The 16,791-nt window shown below is 52.5% G+C and overlaps 1 protein-coding gene across 1 annotated transcript; it reads left to right on the forward strand.

Annotated features, from left to right (window-relative positions):
- Positions 1 to 452: 452 nt before the first annotated feature.
- SKIDA1 (SKI/DACH domain containing 1) lies at positions 453 to 3,266 on the forward strand. The gene is made up of 2 exons (XM_032182344.1): positions 453 to 1,212; positions 1,348 to 3,266. Exons 1-2 carry the CDS (start codon positions 461 to 463, stop codon positions 3,080 to 3,082), a joined length of 2,487 nt encoding a protein of 828 aa, XP_032038235.1. The 5' UTR covers positions 453 to 460; the 3' UTR covers positions 3,083 to 3,266.
- The last annotated feature ends 13,525 nt before the right edge of the window (positions 3,267 to 16,791 follow it).

A 16,791-nucleotide genomic window follows, 5' to 3' on the forward strand; every position in this document is an offset into this window, starting at 1 on the left:
GGACGAGCTCACTTCACTCTGTCATTTTATTTGTAGCTAAAGCAGCGGCGGGAATAGCAGCTGCATTTCTTTTCTCTTCCTCCCTTCACATTCCATTATCATAGTTTCCAATGGAAAAGCAGGGAATGAAAGGGAACAGGTACTGATCTTCAGCAGCAACTTAGAGAAACACTTTGGCAAACCTGATTTTTAAGATTATACACCGATTGTAGTCTCACGGGCTTTTTTTTTTTTTAATTTATTTTTTTTTTCTTTTTTAATTTCGTCTAAAGTTTGGCACTTCATTCACCAGGAATAACAGCCTTTGTTACATTTTATTAGCAGGATGCCTTGAGACAAATACAGCATCTGGCTGAGGATTGTGTGTGTGTGGCTTTTTCTTTTTTTTTTTTTCCTTTTTATTTTTTTTTTTTCTTCTCTCTCTCTCTCTGCAAATGCTGGGAATAATTTAATTCACGAAATGGGAGACCTGAAGTCGGGTTTTGAAGAGGTGGATGGCGTGAGGCTCGGCTACCTCATCATTAAAGGAAAGCAAATGTTTGCACTCTCCCAGGTTTTTACAGACCTGCTCAAAAACATCCCGAGAACTACCGTGCACAAGCGAATGGATCATTTAAAAGTCAAAAAGCATCACTGCGACCTGGAGGAGTTGAGGAAACTCAAAGCCATCAACTCCATCGCCTTCCACGCCGCCAAATGCACCCTGATCTCCAGAGAGGACGTGGAAGCCCTGTACACATCCTGCAAAACCGAGCGCGTCCTCAAGACGAAACGGAGGAAAATCGGCCGGGCTCTGGCCTCCAGCGACCTCCGGCCGGAGCCCGCTCCCGCCGACCCCTTCTGCGGCTTCTGGAAGGAGAACAAACTTTGGCTGGGGCTCAGCGACCCCCCCCGGCCCCTGCTGCCGCTCCGGAGGAAAGCCTTGCGGCCGGGGGCCGCCGCCTCGCTGCCGGCCTCTCACCTACCTCACATTTTTAGTAAATACACTGGCCACAGCCACCCAGACCTCGCCCGGGCGCCTCGCAAACCCCCCGCTCCCTATGAAACGGCGCCGGCGGCGGGCGGCTGCGCGCCCCTCCGCGCCCGCCCCCCTCCCTCCGCCGCCGCCGCCGCCTCCTCCGCGGCTCGGCCGCGGCTCCCGGCCGCCGGGCCCCCGCCCCTGCCCGCCCGCTGCCGCCGCCGCCGCCGCCGCCACCACCACCACGGGGCGGCCGCCGCCGTCGCCGCCGCCGTCGCCGCCGCCGCCGCCGCCGCGGGCGTGCTGGGCCCCCCCGGAGGCGCCCGGCGGCCCCTGGCAGCGCCGCGGCCCTGCCGGCCCCGCGGAGCCCCGCGGCTGCCGCTGCCGCTGCCGCCCGGCTTCGGGCCCCCGCCGCCGGGGCCGCCGGGGCCGCCGGGCGCCGCCGGCTTCGCCGAGAGCGGCAGCAGCGACTCGGAGTCCAGCTGCTGCTCCGGCCGCGCCGCCCACGACTCGGACTGCGGCTCCAGCCTGTCGAGCTCCAGCGAGGGCAGCTCGGAGGAGGAGGACGAGGAGGAGGAGGAGGAGGACGAGGAGGGCAGCGGCGGCTCGGAGTCCAGCGAGGGCAGCTCGGAGGAGGAGGAGGAGGAGGAGGAAGAGGAGGAGGAGGAGGAGGAGGAAGAGGAGGAGGAGGAGGAGGAGGACAGCACCTCGGACTCCGACTCCAGCTCGGTCTCCAGCCAGGTCTCGGTGCAGAGCATCCGCTTCAGGCGCACCAGCTTCTGCAACCCGCCCGGCGTGGTCCACGCCAACTTCTTGTACCATCTGGCCGCCGCCGCCCCCCGGCCCCCGGCCCCGGCCACGGTCCCGGCCCCGGCCCCGGCCCCGGCCCCGGCGGAGCCCGGCGGGCCGCCCGCCCTCCGCGCCGCTCCCGGCGGAGCCGAGCCCGAGCCGCCGGAGGAGTGGGGCCGCCCCGGCTGGGCTCCCGCCGGCCCGGCGCTGCTGTGCTGCTCCGGCGGCCTGGGGAGCTGCTTCGCGGAGATAAGAGCTGATAGGGTATCTGAGCTCACATTCCCACACTCTGAATTTTCCAATAATGCCAAGAGTACTGACCTAACAATTAACTGTGTTGCAAAGGGGGCCTCTTCACCTAGCCCAAAGACAAACAATGCATTTCCACAACAAAGAATACTCAGAGAGGCAAGGAAATGCCTTCAAGCAACTACTACACACTGTGCAGATAACAATACAATAGCTGCTAGGTTCTTAAATAATGATTCTTCATCAGCGGCTGCAAATTCAGAGAAAGATTCCAAAATCCCTCATTGTATTGAATTTGCCACGGATTTGCCCTCTTTACAAACTGATCCTGAGGAGGATGCTGCTTCTCCAGGGGCAGCAGCAGCTGAGCTCCAGTGCACTGATACAGGCAATAAGGCATTGCCATTCCTGCACAGCATTAAAATCAAAATAGAGGACAGCAGTGCGAACGACGAGTATGAGCCTGACCTTACAACACATAAGCTAAAGTGTGAGTGCAATGATACTAAGGATGAGTTTTACGGTGTGACTGAGAGTAATAACCAGGACGCTTTATTAACAGCCAAGGAAGATTCTGCATGCACTGAGAAAGAAACCACTTCCTTAAACCCGCTGACTCAGAGTCAGGTCCTCTCATGCACTTTAGGTACTCCAAAACCTGAGGATGGGGAGTATAAATTTGGAGCGAGGGTGAGAAAAAATTACAGGACACTGGTTTTGGGAAAGCGACCTGTACTGCAGACTCCTCCAGTCAAACCAAATTTGAAATCAGCTCGAAGCCCACGTCCTACAGGTAAAATTGAGACACATGAAGGAACACTGGATGATTTTACAGTTAACAATAGACGCAAAAGGGTAGCCAGCAATGTAGCATCAGCAGTGAAAAGGCCATTTAATTTCATGGCAAATTTTCCCTGTCCACCATCACTAATTATTGGCAATGATGGGGATTTGTTGCCAGCTTATTCCTTAAACACCACTAAGGATTCCCAACCACCTCACAAGGCCCATCCTGTATGGAAATGGCAGCTGGGCGGTTCTGCAATACCTCTTCCACCTAGCCACAAATTCAGGAAATTTAATTAATAAAATAGTTTGGAAAATATTTTCTTGAACCACCTTTAACTTTCTTACGTTTTTAAACTCTGCAGGATGGTTTGTACCAGCCCATTAATGCTATACACGCTTTTGGAATCCTGTTTTATCACATTGTGAAGACAGAAACCGGATTACTATTTTCTTTACCGTTACAACCGTGGTTTTTGTTTTGTTTTGGGTCTTTTTTATTTTTTTATTTTTTTTTTACTGTTTCATTTGTTTTTGTTTTTGGTTGGTTGGTGCTTTTTTTTTTTTTTACTTTTTTTTTTTTTTTTGGGGTTACATTCCACAGAGTACTTCAGGCTAAAGACTCAAGTTAAACTCAGTTATTATGGTAGAGCTGGAACACTTTACTGTTTAAATGCTAATAATGCACCAGTACCTCAATTCAACTGCTGCAAATAAATGTCAAAAGGTTGAATAATAAATATTAGAATGAGCCATTAAATTTATGCACTAGATTTCGAAAATGGAAGTCTAACTGTTAATTCAGTTAAAGTTTGTTAAGTTACATGGTTGCACAGTAAGGGTTCACTATAATTCAATGTGGCAGCAGCCTACTTTTCGGGAGCTTTGTTTTCGGGTGTAGGGGTGTCTCTTTCTAAGAGCAGTTGCACTTACTCGTTTTTCTCCGGTTTGCAAAGGCTGGGGTCCGCCTGCGACCCCAGGACTGGGAAAAGCTGCCTCATCTGAAACCAGTAAATAAATGTGGAATTCTATTTTTGGTAAAGGGTGTCTTTTTACTTGTACAGCCACTCTTTGCATTTGGAAAGCCTTTTTTGTTTCACCCAGAGGTCTTAAATAAGGTTACTGTTACCCACTAATGTCATACTTAAGTTGTGGTCTGAACATGCCCCTTACAAACTTGCAAAGCAACTAAAATATTTGCCCGGATAGCAGTACAATTTATGGTCCAGCCCCTCACGCTGGCTGGAGGAAATAGCAAAGCAGTAAATACAACACAGAAAGTGAAACGAGAGGCCATAAGTGGCGAGAATACCCAAAATGAGAATACCATGTTATTCAGAGCTCTCTGGCACCAAAACTCAGGCATTTCTACCGTAGCACACTGCCCGGTTTTATCCTCATCTCTTGCGATTTGATTGTTGTTGTTTTTTGTTTCCATACCATCCTCTCTATGTAGCAGAAACGTTTCTACTGCACGTGACAATCAGAGGCAATTATCTATATTTGCACTTAATATCGAAATAGTCGAACAGGCAGACTTCTAGAGTCTAGCCCTCGGTGAGACATGCTGGTATAATATATTGTGATGATGGAAGCAGTAAATCAAAATTATGGAAATTTGCACTGTTGAAAAGCATGCTTTAGCTTTATTTTCAATTAAAAACACTGTTTAAAAATTCCTGATTCCATACACTTTGAATTATTGCAGAGTTACCCACGGTTTCCTCTCCGTTTGTAAGTTCACTGGTTTTATTTGGAGGAAATACGCTTCAAGAGGTTAACTGTTTCCCTCCCTCCCCCCCAGCCCCTCCCAAACAAAGGTAAAAAAAAAAAAAAAAAAAAAAAAAAGGCTGCAGGCCCGAGAGTCGAGGCAGGGCTGCTCGGGGGAAGGTCTCTGTCTCGGGGGGAGGACGGGCACAGCAACTCTGAAAACAATCTGAAAAGTTTGCAGCTTGAGAAAGGCAGTTCTAATTGAGTTGCTGAATCAGCAGAGTTTAGGATGAATAATTGCTGGTTTCTTTCTTTGGATTAGCATTTTATTTATACTAGATCATCCCCAAATTAAATTTTAAGGATTCCACTCATCGATCAATCCCGGGAGAATAATTTATCGTAAATCAAAAAGAAAAAAAAAAAAAAAAAAAAAGGAAAACAAAGCAACAATGTAATGTTTACTGTGTGACTCAAAGTCAACATTTCTGATGGCAGTCCGCTGCCTGGTTTTCAGTTTTTTAATTCCTGCCTTTTGTGATGCCCTCTCCCAACCCCTCGTGTCGCTAAATATTCCGAGCGGCCACTGACTGATTTCAGCTCTGTTTACTATATCCACCGGAGTTTTCCTCTCCTTGTAAAAAGGCCCAGGCTAAGAATACCTGCAGCCAAATATATTTAGAAAGAGTAAACAATTGCCTTTCAGTGGAGTTTCCCTTCCCCCCTGCATGCACACGCACACACACACACACACTCACACGCACACACATCACTTTAAACTGCCAATTGCAAAAGGTGCATTGCATACTTAGCCGCTCTGCTGAAATTACGATGGTCGTGAAAAATCTGCTTACTGAAGTTGTTCTGAGATGAATGTTTACATTCGTGTGTTTAGAGCCGCACAGATTACAGCCTTATTTCCAGAGAACTGTAAGGACGTACCAAACGTACTGCTCAGGAAAGCCCCCAGCTCTGGTAGAAAGCCGTGTCTGCTTGACAAAGGTCTTCCCTTGACCAAAAAGAAAAAAAAAAAAAAAAAAAAAAAGAAAGAAAGAAAGAAAAAAAAAAAAGGAAAAAAAAAAAAAAACAACCAAACCCAAAAGCAACAAAGGGGCAATATGCAAACTCGAAACCTAAAATTTCGCCTTGCCAGTTAAACAACGTATCACTTTCAAAGTAACTCTGTCCCCTGACCCTGTTTACTTCCAATTAGAGATATGCTGATTTGGCCAGGAATTGTAAATTACAGAGGTGCCTTTTCAGGTTGCCTAAATAATCCTGGAGGGGGGAGGGGGAGGAATAAGCATAAATTTATACCAAATAGGCTCTGCAGAGTTGAGGACGTGAAATATGGCGCCCGGCCCTGCCAGGGGCTGCGGAGCCCTCAGCGGAGCCCAGACCCAGCCCCGGGACCGGGACCGGGGACCCGGGGCAGGCACCGGCCGGGGCCAGGGCCCTGCTGCTCCGCTGGGCTCCCCTCCACGCAGGCAACATCAAAAGGCAAGAAGTTAAACAGCCAAATAATTTTCACACGTGTACACCTCAGTTTAGTGCAAGCCACTAACAGGAGCCTTCGCGTTTTTTACTGCCGTTGGAGAAATTAGCCAGGTACAATAACAAGCAGGGATTTAAAAAAAAAAAAAAAAAAAAAAAAAAAAAAAAAAAGGGAAAGAAAGAAATGGTATTATTTAAAATTCTGGTAGTTTGGTAGCTGTTTCTGATGGCATTGTGATTATTATTGCGAGCAGAATTCATTATCATTTCGGCCTTAATACTATCAAGTCGTATCACTGAGTTATGTATAAATAACCCCTTTTCTCCTAGAAAGGTAAGTTCTCAGAAGGAGGAAAAACAACGGTGTTCCAGCGAGCCAGGTCACAACGTTGTTGTAACGCTTACAGGGGAGAAAACGCAAAATGTATTGGTAATGAATTGCCACCATTTTCCAGCTCCTGGTGTACACAAAACCCAACAGCATTTTCTAAAGGAAAAAGCAGTCTAGGGACGTGCGTGTACTTTCTGGGCCAGCCTCCATAGGTATTTGCCACGAGTCGAGCTCATTGATATATTTTCTGGGAAGATTTCTGTTACCATACTGAAGACAAAAGAAAGTTTTGGACTATGTTTAATTCTCTAGAGCATTAAAAAGGGAACACGTGTAATGCCTTCAGCAACGAGGTATATTGCCTTAAAACATGTAACTTGCAGTTTACAACAATTTACTTTTAAGAAGTGATTGTTCTATAATCTACACTTACTTGACTACAGTGGGATAATCTCTTTACTGGTTGTTTATTTAAAACACCACTACAAGCAATAATGCAAAATAGTGGTAGCTGTTGTATGAAGTTTGCTGTTCAATCATTCACTCGGTGATTTTTTACATGGTCTCTGATCCTTTTTTCCTATAACAGATTTAGTTGCCAATAAATTAAAGTTTCTGCAGAAATGAGAACAATGCTATCATGTTTTTGTTTGTTACTGTTCACACGTGTGAGTAGTTAAGACGTGGAGGTGTAAAAAAAAAGCAGCATTTTCTACACACGGTGGTGAGCCGGAGGAAAATTTCCCCTGTACGCAGCATGTTAGAGAACGTGACGTACAGATAACGTTGCTAATCGTGGTTTTTATGGTTAAGATGATTGCTGGAAGGAATATGTAATGGCTCATCCTCGGATCTCTTCGGCCAGCTCCTAGGTACAAAAGCAGGGCCGTCACAGGAACGCGAAAACTAACAGCTAGAAAAACCAGGGCCGAGGCGCTGGGCTCTACCTCGCTAAAGTCACACTCGCAGACATTATCCATGCACAAGCCTCCCCTGGTATTTCAGCCCTAGCATCGTGTTTAAGGACAGCTCGGTGTCACAGCTCCTTGGCTGGGCGCGGGGCAGCCCAGGAGCGCTCCGAGCAATGCAGGGGGCTGCCCAGAGCTCTCGGGAAGGGACACGGGGACGTGGGGTGAACTGATTTTAGGCCTTCCACGTCGCATTTTTTTTACCGTTCTGATATAATTATTTGCCATGCCCTAGGCCCCTCTCTCTCCCTCTCTCCTTTTCACTCCGAGGCGGCCTCACAAGCCCCAGCTTTAAAAGGCCCTAGATGTTTTGCATGAAGCGCTCACAATAGGGGTTGAGGGAATTGACAGTTTCAAAAACAAGGCGCCCTGTCCTTTCCAGATGCCGAGGACCCCTCTCCCGCACCATCCCCTCGTTTGCTCCTCGCCGCTGGTGGCTTTACCCTTAGCATTGCAAATACACGGCAACAGCTGTGTTTGTAAACAGGGGGGGAGAGTTCGGCGGGAGCCGCCGCTCCCTCTCCTTTTAAAGGCTGCCTCCTCGCCTTTAAAAAAAAAAAAAAAATATATATATATATATAACAAACATGGAGGGAGAGGGAGGAAACCCAACGAGCCCAGCGGGAGAAGCGGGCCCTCGAGCGGCGGACACGGGCCTGCCCGCTCGGCGGCCGGGCTCCCGCAGGCCGCGGGCGGCGCTGAGCCGCTCTCGGGGCGGCCCCTGCGCGGCGGGCCCGGGGGACAGCGCGCCTCGGGCCGCCATCTTGCCCGGCGCCACACGGCCCGGCCCCGCCGGCACCCTCGGCGGCCCCGCCGCCCCCGGGGCTGCTCCCCGCGGCCGGGAGCGGGTGCGGGGGGACGCGGCGAGGCACCCCGCGGGCCCCCGCACTTCAAAGCGGCCTCTCGGCCCCCGCCCCGCGCCCCCCTCCGGGGCTCCGCGGCCGGAGGGCGTCCATCTTCCCCAGCCCCTCCGCCCTGCCTGCTTTGTGCGCGGGGGGCCGCGGGGTTCGCCGCCGCCGCGGCCCCCCGGGCAGAGCCGGGGAGGGGACGGGGGAGAGGGGTCGGAGCGGGGAGTGCAACAGGGCGGCTGGCTTGGTCGCGTTTAAAAAACGCAGCCGGGGCTGTAAAGCGTGTGAAATTACGCACTGGTCTCTTAAAGAGTGGCTAATTTATAGTAAATAGCCGGGGCTTTGTAAATGGCTTTATTATGTTGTTTCTTGTTAATTGTTGAGAAAATCCCCATTGTTGGGTGTGAATGGCTTTATGAGCTAACCTGGTCTCGGGTGCAATCGAGGGGCAGTAAATGGCCGCTCCGCTAATGTGGCCCGGAGCGAGGAGCCGGGGCCGGCCGCGGTGACCCCGGGGCCGGGCTGTGCCGGGCTGCCCGAGCCCCATCGCCGCGGCCGCCATCACACGGCCGCCCCGCGCCCAGCCCCGCACCTCCCTTCCCCTCGCTGCCCACCCTCACCCCGGGACCCCGCCGCCCCGGGGGGCTCCCCCAGCTCGGGGCCGAGCCCCCCGGCCCCTTGGTGGCCGTGCAGGGGCCGCTCCTCTTTGTTATCCCCCCGGCTCCCCGGCCTGGGGTGCCCCTGCCCCCGCCTCCCACCGCCGGCCGCCGGGGGAGGGCAGGGGGAGCCGCAAGGGACTTCCCCAAAACTTCGTCCCCCCCTTAAACCCCGGGATCCCCGAGGAAAGCGGGGCGCGGGGGCAGCCCCCCGCCGCCGGGCCGTGTAGGGGCGGCACGTGGCGGCGCCTTATAAAATACAAATCGCGATGAAATGTAAATTCCAGCCCAGAAACTTATCTCGGGCTATTCTCTTTCCCGAAATCTCCCTCCCTCTGATTTCGCTATTAGGAGAAATCCCCCCTGGGTTTAGAGCACTTGTTTCACTTTTTTTTTTTTTTTTTTCCCCTTTTTGCTGTTGTTGTGCAGCCCACATCTGTTGGCTTCCCCTCCGCGGCTCTCCCTGCGGGGCCGAGGCCGAGCCTCCCCGGGGCAGCCCCAGCCCCAGCCCTGCCCCTCGGAGCCCGGCGATTTTCCCCCGGTGCCTTCGGGGACCGGGCTTGAATTGCGAAGGGGTCGGCTGCTCGGCTCCCTCCTTCCCGGGGCTGGCTCCCGCAGTTCTCCTCCAGGCTGCTCGGTGCTGTCGGAGCGGGCAGATAGGGCTGTACAGCCCATTTCCCTCCAAACAGGATGTTTCCATCAACCTGCATTTGGTTTTCCCCAAAGAGCAGCGGAGAGTTTAGCTGGGAAACACGTCCCGGCTAAACCCTTGCCTTCAGCTGCCACTCGGGTCACTTCACATCTTTGTATTATATTTCATCCTGTCATTCCCCTTTCTCTGCCTTCCCGGGCAAAATAAATAAACTAACAAACAACCGGAGCCTTGCAAAAGACGCGCTGGATGGCGATGCGGGTGCGGGCGGCACCTCCCGGGCGGCTCCGGGGCTCGGCTGCCGGCTCCTGGCCGCCTCGGTGCGGGGCTGTGCGGGGCTGTGCGGGATGCAGCCCCCGGGCCGGCCTTCGCAGGCTTCTTTGTGCTTTGGTGCGGGAGGGAGAGAGGGGCTGCGAGCGCTAAAAGCGCCGCGGCACGGGTGCGAACATGTGGTTTGGATTTACCCACGGTGCTTTCGCATGCCCCAAGGTTTCGGGGTAAAACCGGCCGAGACAATAGCAAAAGGAGAAATATTAAAAGCGGAGGGAAAAAAAAAAAAAAAAAAAAAAAAGAAAGGAAAAGAAAAAATTAAAAAAAAAATAAAAAGAGGGCCGCTCGCCCTCGGAAATGCTCGTTTCCATTGAGGCGGACATGCCAGCTTGGGGACGGGTAAATAGCGATAACGTGCTATTCCGCGACCGGTTTTCCAGCCCATTTGGGAAACTTTGCCGTGCCTGCCGCGGGTGTTTGAAGCAGGGCATTATAAGCGGGAGAAGGATTTTCAGGTTGTTTCTTGCTATGACATAATCGCCCCCCGTCAAAAGCTGGCTGAGGTCGCCGGAGGGAAAAAGATGTTCGCGCTGAATGATGTGGTGGGAGGAAAGAGAGAGCGGCCTTTAATACGTGCTATAAAATAATGTCAGCTCTCCGAGCCTGTGATCTCGCAGCCTCCTTTTTATTTTAGGGGAAGTTTATGAACGGTTACCTGGGGTTTACAAATTTTGCTAGTAAAAGCTCATTCGTGCCATTATGATTTCTGTAGCCTCCTCCCGTAAAAGGGGGGCCTGTAAAAGGTATGAATTCTCCACCAGCCCTGCCATTCATCAAGCCTGGGGACGTCCGTCGCTATCTGGCCGTGGGGAGGCCGATAAACGGCGAGGCTCTCCAGATAACCGCCGCTACCTCTCGGGCTCCATCCGAGCACTCGGCCGTGTTTGTTCCGTGCCGGAAAGGGGGGGGGGCTTGAAAGCGGGGCAACTTTGGAGAACACACCTGAAAGTTGGGAATCTCGGTAGCTCCTCTCTACAACGTGTTTGCACTGCTCGTGGCACACAAGCAGGATACCCGGCACAGCAAATCCTTCGGCGGCGGCAGACTTAAAAGCGGCTGCTGCCTTTCCAGAGGCCTTCCTCCCTCCTCCTCCCTCTGTAAACACGGGCGCACAGATGCGCAGAGCCTGCCCGTGAAAATTCCAGCGCGGAGCCCGGCTCCTCCGCCAGCGCCTGCGGGGCCGCATTTGTTCCTCCCGTTTTCCGCAGGAGAGCGATGACACCGGGCTTCAGGAAAGCTCCGGAGGGGAGCCGAGAGCCGCAGCGGCTCCCAGCTCGACTCCAGCACGGATTGCGAGGGAATTTGGCTTCACCAAACCTGCGGATGCGAGGCGCCTTTCAGACGCAATTTACTGCTTGTCTTTGGTTTAGCGACGCTGATTGCGTCTGATCATTTCGAGAGACGAGCTCCATAAACATCTGATAGTTTGCAGGGGAATCAAGCGCGGTGACAATTGCGCGGAGCTGGTTTTAATTTTATCCCCAAAGTGTTTACACATCGACATATGGTAAATTTGTCTTCGCTAAGAAAGTTAAGAATCAATAGCGTTAATAGCTCTGCATAGACATGAGAGCGATTAACGTTTCTGCATCCCCACCAGCCTCAGGTTCCCGAAGATAAATGCTGCTTTGCCGAAAGAAAAGGCATTTGCGAGTGAAGGTTGCCTGGCTCTGCCCGCATAGGTGCTGGGGGGCTGCTGGCGAGCTCAGCACCCCTCGCCCCGGCTCTGCTCAGCGGTGTAAAGCAGCAGCAGCGCCCTTGCTCTGCTTTCAGCGCTCTTTTCAAATGCTTTCCCTACCGAATACCTGCAACGATCATGCTTGAAAAAACAGCCGGCTTCTTCCCGGCAAGGGAAGCGGGTCTGTGCTAAAGGGCTGCGTCCTGCCTCTCCCCTGCTCGGCTTTTGGGGCTGCCCCGAGCCGAGGGTAGAAGGAAAATCGTGCCACGAGCCAGGTCCCGCTCGGCAGCGGGGTGCTGCAGGCACCTTAGGGTGCTCCCTGGCTTTCCTAAGGGATGTTCAGTCACCCTCAGTCGTACCAGGATGGGGTGGCAAAAACTCGGTCGTGCCGAGACTTTTTCGACCATCGAGGATCTGCTCCCAGGGAGAGCCGAAAACCACGGCTCTAACCCTAAAAACCGAGGTGCGGGAGTTAGCCACGCGTGCAAACGCCGCCGATGCATCAGTTTTTCATCGCCCCCCAAACATTTTAGGAGTAACATTTTTAGTTTTCAGGTGCTGCTTTAGGAAGGTCGTGAAATCACGTAGAAACACTACAGCTCCCCCGATCCACAGATGTCTTTGCACGTCTCTAAGTCAAACAGGTCAAATATTTTTTAAACACGCATTTACCAAGAGAGAGAGAAAAAAAAGGCATCTAAGCTGGAAACCTGTGGGGGCATAACAAAAGGAAAGAGGCCAGAAAGAAATATCCCACAGTGGATTACAAGGTTATGGGACAGGTCACTATAGGAAAGTTAAACAAAAAATGAAGGGTACATTATATAAACCCCACGTAATTAAAAAATGGTTAGTTCCAATGCTGTAGTTATACCCTCAGACGTTTGTTGAGTTTGTTAATCGAGTGCCCGTGAGTTTATTGGGAATTTATTCTCTTAATATACCTTTATTTGCCCGGCGTTTGATTTTTCACATAATGAGAAAACTGACCGCAGTTAATGACTGTGTGTTTGGCGAGGACTGTCATTACTTCACACCGCAGAGGAGGTGCAGAGGAGCTGTTAGAGGTAGGGACGTAGTCTGAGAAGAAATAAACTCTGCCATACAGAGAGAGGACTCTAAGACAGTAATATATTAAATATTGCAGCGATCGATTTCAATACCCTGAGTGGACACGGGAATAAAAATTCACCCCCAAGATGAAATGATTAGGAATTCTTTGTTGGAAGGAAAAAGAAAAAAGAAAAAACCGCGTTTTTCTGCGGATCCTTTTTGTTCAGGTTAGAAGAGGGCTGGGCAAGCATCTTTAAGCTCCCAGCTCCCGATTTGGGCTATAACCCTAAAGGTTAGTCCCAACTCAATGGCGTTTCTCCCTGATATAAAGATGGGGCTTTGTCCGGATTGAAAATTAAGGATTAAACAGTGCCCGGAGCGGGGGCTCCCGGAGCCGGGGGTGCGCCTGTGGCCGCGCATCTTCCGCGCTCTGGTCGCTTGCCCAAACTCGGCATCACCCGGCCGAGCCGTGCCGAGCCGTGTCGTGCCGAGCCCTGCTTGGGGCAGGGGTCGCCCCCCCGGTCGCGGCCCCGCGGAGGGGCTGCGCGCCCGTTCCGCACCCCGCAGCTGGGTTCCGCGCAGCGCCGCGCACTGGGGTGCCCCTCCGGGGGGGCCCTGGGGTAGCAGCGGGGTTTTCCCGCAGCCGAGAGCCCAGGACGGGACGGGACGGAGCTTTGGGGGAGAGGCACCGGCCCGGCCCCCCCGGCAGCCCCTTTGTGGCCAGGCCAATTAAAACGGCACACAAAGCTGTCCCCCAGCCACCCTCCGCTCCCGCTCTGCCCCCAGCCCTCTCTTCCCTCCCCCCGCACCCCCCCGACCCTCCTTAGCCACGGCCCTTCTCGGCTTTAATTAATAATTAAAAGGCGGCATGGAAATTAAAGAGGGGGCAGAGGAGGGGCGAGGCGTTTCCGAGCCCCGCGGGAGCCCGCCCGGGTGCCGGGGGTAGGGGGAAAAGGTGCGGGGCAGCTGGTCTGGGGTCCCCCTGCGCCCTTCGAGCCACCTCCCTGCTCCTCCTCCTCCTCTTCCTCCTCCTCTTCCTCCTCCTCCGGGGATGCCGGGGTGGGCGCTACGGGGGGCTCCGGGGCTCAGCCGGGCAGTGGCCGGGCACCCACCGGGTTTGCACCGCTCCCGCTCGGCTGCAGGGCAGGGGAATTGCAGCCCTGGAAACGTGAACCTGTTGAGTGCCACGTCCCGAGAGAAAGGGCCGGTAGTCCCCTGCATTCCCAAACCTATGAGGTTGGGATGCCAGCGCTGGGCCCCTGGATTCACCTGTCACTGCAATCACAGCCCCCGAGCACTGACAAATATTCACAATAAAAGAGTGAAAGGGTCTCTTAAGGTTCACTGATTTGTGTGTAGAACTTTGGAAAACTGCAAATAAGCGAGAAAAATTGTCCATTCTTGTGAAGGGAAATACAAGTTTGCACTTAACCGTTCAGCGACAAAACCCAGGGACTGGCCAAAGACCCGGTGACATCCACTGTAATCTCCATAACAATTTCATTTCCTCTCTCCCCTCGCTCTCTCTTTCCTGGTTAGCAAAGGGGAAAATCTGAAGGTTTAATCCCAAAGAGGGTTTGCCATTTATTCCCGCTGCAGGGAGAAGGGGATGCTGATCCCGGCCAAAATGGAGAGGGAGGGAAGCTGTCGGGCTCTGCCCTGCAGCGGCGCTGGGAGAGGCGGGCGGGGAGCATCACGCCACAAGACACATGCGAGCCGGGGTGAAATAGAAACTGGCGCTATTAAATTTCCTTTTAAGTGTGCCTTTGGATTAGTTGTACACGGAATCCAGTAATTAAGGCCCTTCTCTTTAGTGAAATCCTTTTTCGGTTTCATATTCCAGCGTCGGGCGTGATTGCTGCATGTTGGGGAGGAAAAATAAAAGGCTAATTTTTCCTTTGAGCGCAAAAAGTTGCTGCCGCAGAAGTGCTTTTTCCCAAAAACGGCACCAAATTGTAGGGTATTAGCAATAATCACCCGGGGATCTGTTCCGTACCGTTTTAGGCCTCGGATTCTGCTGTTCCCGTCTTGCTCGGACCGGGGAAAAGCATTTCCCGATTAAATTCTGCAGTAATAGAACTTGGCAACCGGCAACAAAACCCTTGCTTAAGTGAAATGAAGAGACAAAAGGCGCTTTAAACGCCGAGGACGGGCTGCTGGGGAGCTCACGCCGCGGAGTTTAAGTGCAGCCGCCTCTCCTGCCCCGCAAGCGCTGCGGGGCCGGCTGCGGGACGGCGCAAATCCCCCCGGCCGGGCGCTGCGGGGCCGCGGGCAGGGCTGGCTGCCCCCGTCCTGCTGCCTCCCCTCCCGGGGATGCGCTTTTTGGAGCCGAGCCCCGGGATCGCTCCTCGACCAGCTCCCCCTGACCGCCTGGGGCACTCACGGCACCCGCCCGCCGCGCCACGGGGCACCCGTGGGTGCCCCACGCACTGCCCCCGGGGGTGGCACCCCGAGGGGGGCACTCCCTGAGCACCCCCTGTCCCCTTTTTGGCAGAGGGTGTCGCTTCCCACAGTGTCCCCTGCCCGGGGGCAGCTCCCACGCGTGTCCCCGGCACGGAGCCGGCTGCGGCGGGGGCTGCGTGGAGCCCTGCCCGCGGAAATAGAAATGTAACATCTCCGCAGACAAATTAATTTTTGACGGATTTATGGCACGGCTCGCTTTCAAGATATTCATTGGCTCTCGCGAGCTGTAATAAAGTCCGGGGGCAGAAGTATAAACACGCAGTGCCTGCTCTGCGGAAACCCTATAACAGTATCTGCCAGCGAAAGATCAAGACACTTTGTGCATTTTCCACAGATAATGCCCATATTCCGAGTGAGTGATCAGAGAACCCCGGTATTGTTAAGTAAAATGAGAGGAAGGCGAGTGACGTGGGAGCCGAACAATGGCATTTCTGAATCAGTTTGTTTGATTGACATTTGGGGGCTTCATGACCCGAGGGAATAGGACTCATTACCGTGAATACACCAAAACATCAACCGAGATTAGAACTCTGGATCTTTTAAAAATCCTATTTCGGTCTAAATTATAGTGGGAAAATACCAATTCTAAGAAAAAAAAATAAAAGAAAGAGGAAAGAAATTACTCCTTTATGCTCCTTTAATTGCTCAAAGCCCCCAAAATAGAGGAAGAAACGGCGTTAAGATTTTAGGCAGCGTTTAAGAGGAGAAAATGAACTTTGCCAACTAAAAATATTGTCGCTACCAGGAGGCTAAATACGACAAAATGTGGATTTCTGGGACCTGCGGGCGTGCGGCGAGCTGGGCTGGGAACAGGCGCATGGCGCGGGGATAACTTAATAAGAGGGATATTTGGCAGGCTGATACGAATTACTGATTAGATATCACTGCTTTTTTTTTCCATGATGAACATTTCATATATAAAACCTTCAGGAAAAGGGCAAAGAAACGGGAGGGAAAGAAATAAAGAGGTTAAACACATCCAAAAAAAAAGTGAGGAAAAGTGTAAAAAACACAGACAGGAGAGGGAATTGCGAGGGGGGACGTTGAATTCTGCCTGGAGGACCCGTCGGGTAGGGACAAAGTCTGCTTTTCACAAAACTGGGAGCAAACCACATCGCAGGGTGTGCGGCAGGGCAGGGAAGAACCGGTGCCAAGAGGTCCCCGGCGGAGCTGCCCGGTCGGGGCCAGGGGCGGGCAGGATTTACCCATTCCCCCAAAAATGTCCCGGGGTCCTGCAACCGAAAACACCGCTCAGGGCCAGCAGGTTCTCAATATTTGAGTGCTTTTTCCCTGTCACCTTCAGGGAAAGAAATGCAGGCAGGGCTGGTGAAGCCCCCAGCCAGCATCACGACCAAGGGGGTGCGAGGGAAGGGAAGGGAAGGGTGCCGTGCTGGCGATTTTTGGGTCGCTTCCCAAAGCTTCTGAGCATATTCCCAACACTTCCGAGCATTTCTCAGAAGTCATCTCTTTGAACAATGGAAAATGGGACTTTTTAAAAATTATAATTATTATTTATTCGGCGACCAGGAATAGAAATAATTAGGACCTCGGCGATCTCGCCCAATAAATGCGGTGTTTCAGGTTAAAACTGAGGCTCCCCGCACCCAGATATCGTCTGTACGTGGAGACATCTTGGCTGTAATTAATGGCTTGCTTTCTTCTTATTACGCTCGAGAAAAGCAGAGGTCGCGTCGCGTTGAAATTGAGATTATTTTAATTTATTTAGGCTCTTAAAAAATAAATACATAAAAAAAATCAGCCCTAATTACGGTCGGAATTACCCGGGCAAGGCAATTTAACTCGTTAGGGAGTTGGAACAAAGGCAC

This window comes from Aythya fuligula, chromosome 2 (assembly GCF_009819795.1).
Source record: "Aythya fuligula isolate bAytFul2 chromosome 2, bAytFul2.pri, whole genome shotgun sequence".
NCBI classification, from domain to species: Eukaryota; Metazoa; Chordata; class Aves; order Anseriformes; family Anatidae; genus Aythya; species Aythya fuligula.

Bases quoted from the DNA above. Each gene is read 5' to 3' on its own strand.
- SKIDA1 (XM_032182344.1), top strand. From the start codon at position 461: ATGGGAGACCTGAAGTCGGGTTTTGAAGAGGTGGATGGCGTGAGGCTC. The intron at 1,213-1,347 runs CGCCGCCGTCGC...GCCGCTGCCGCT, and splicing joins CACCACCACCACGGGGCGGC to GCCGCCCGGCTTCGGGCCCC.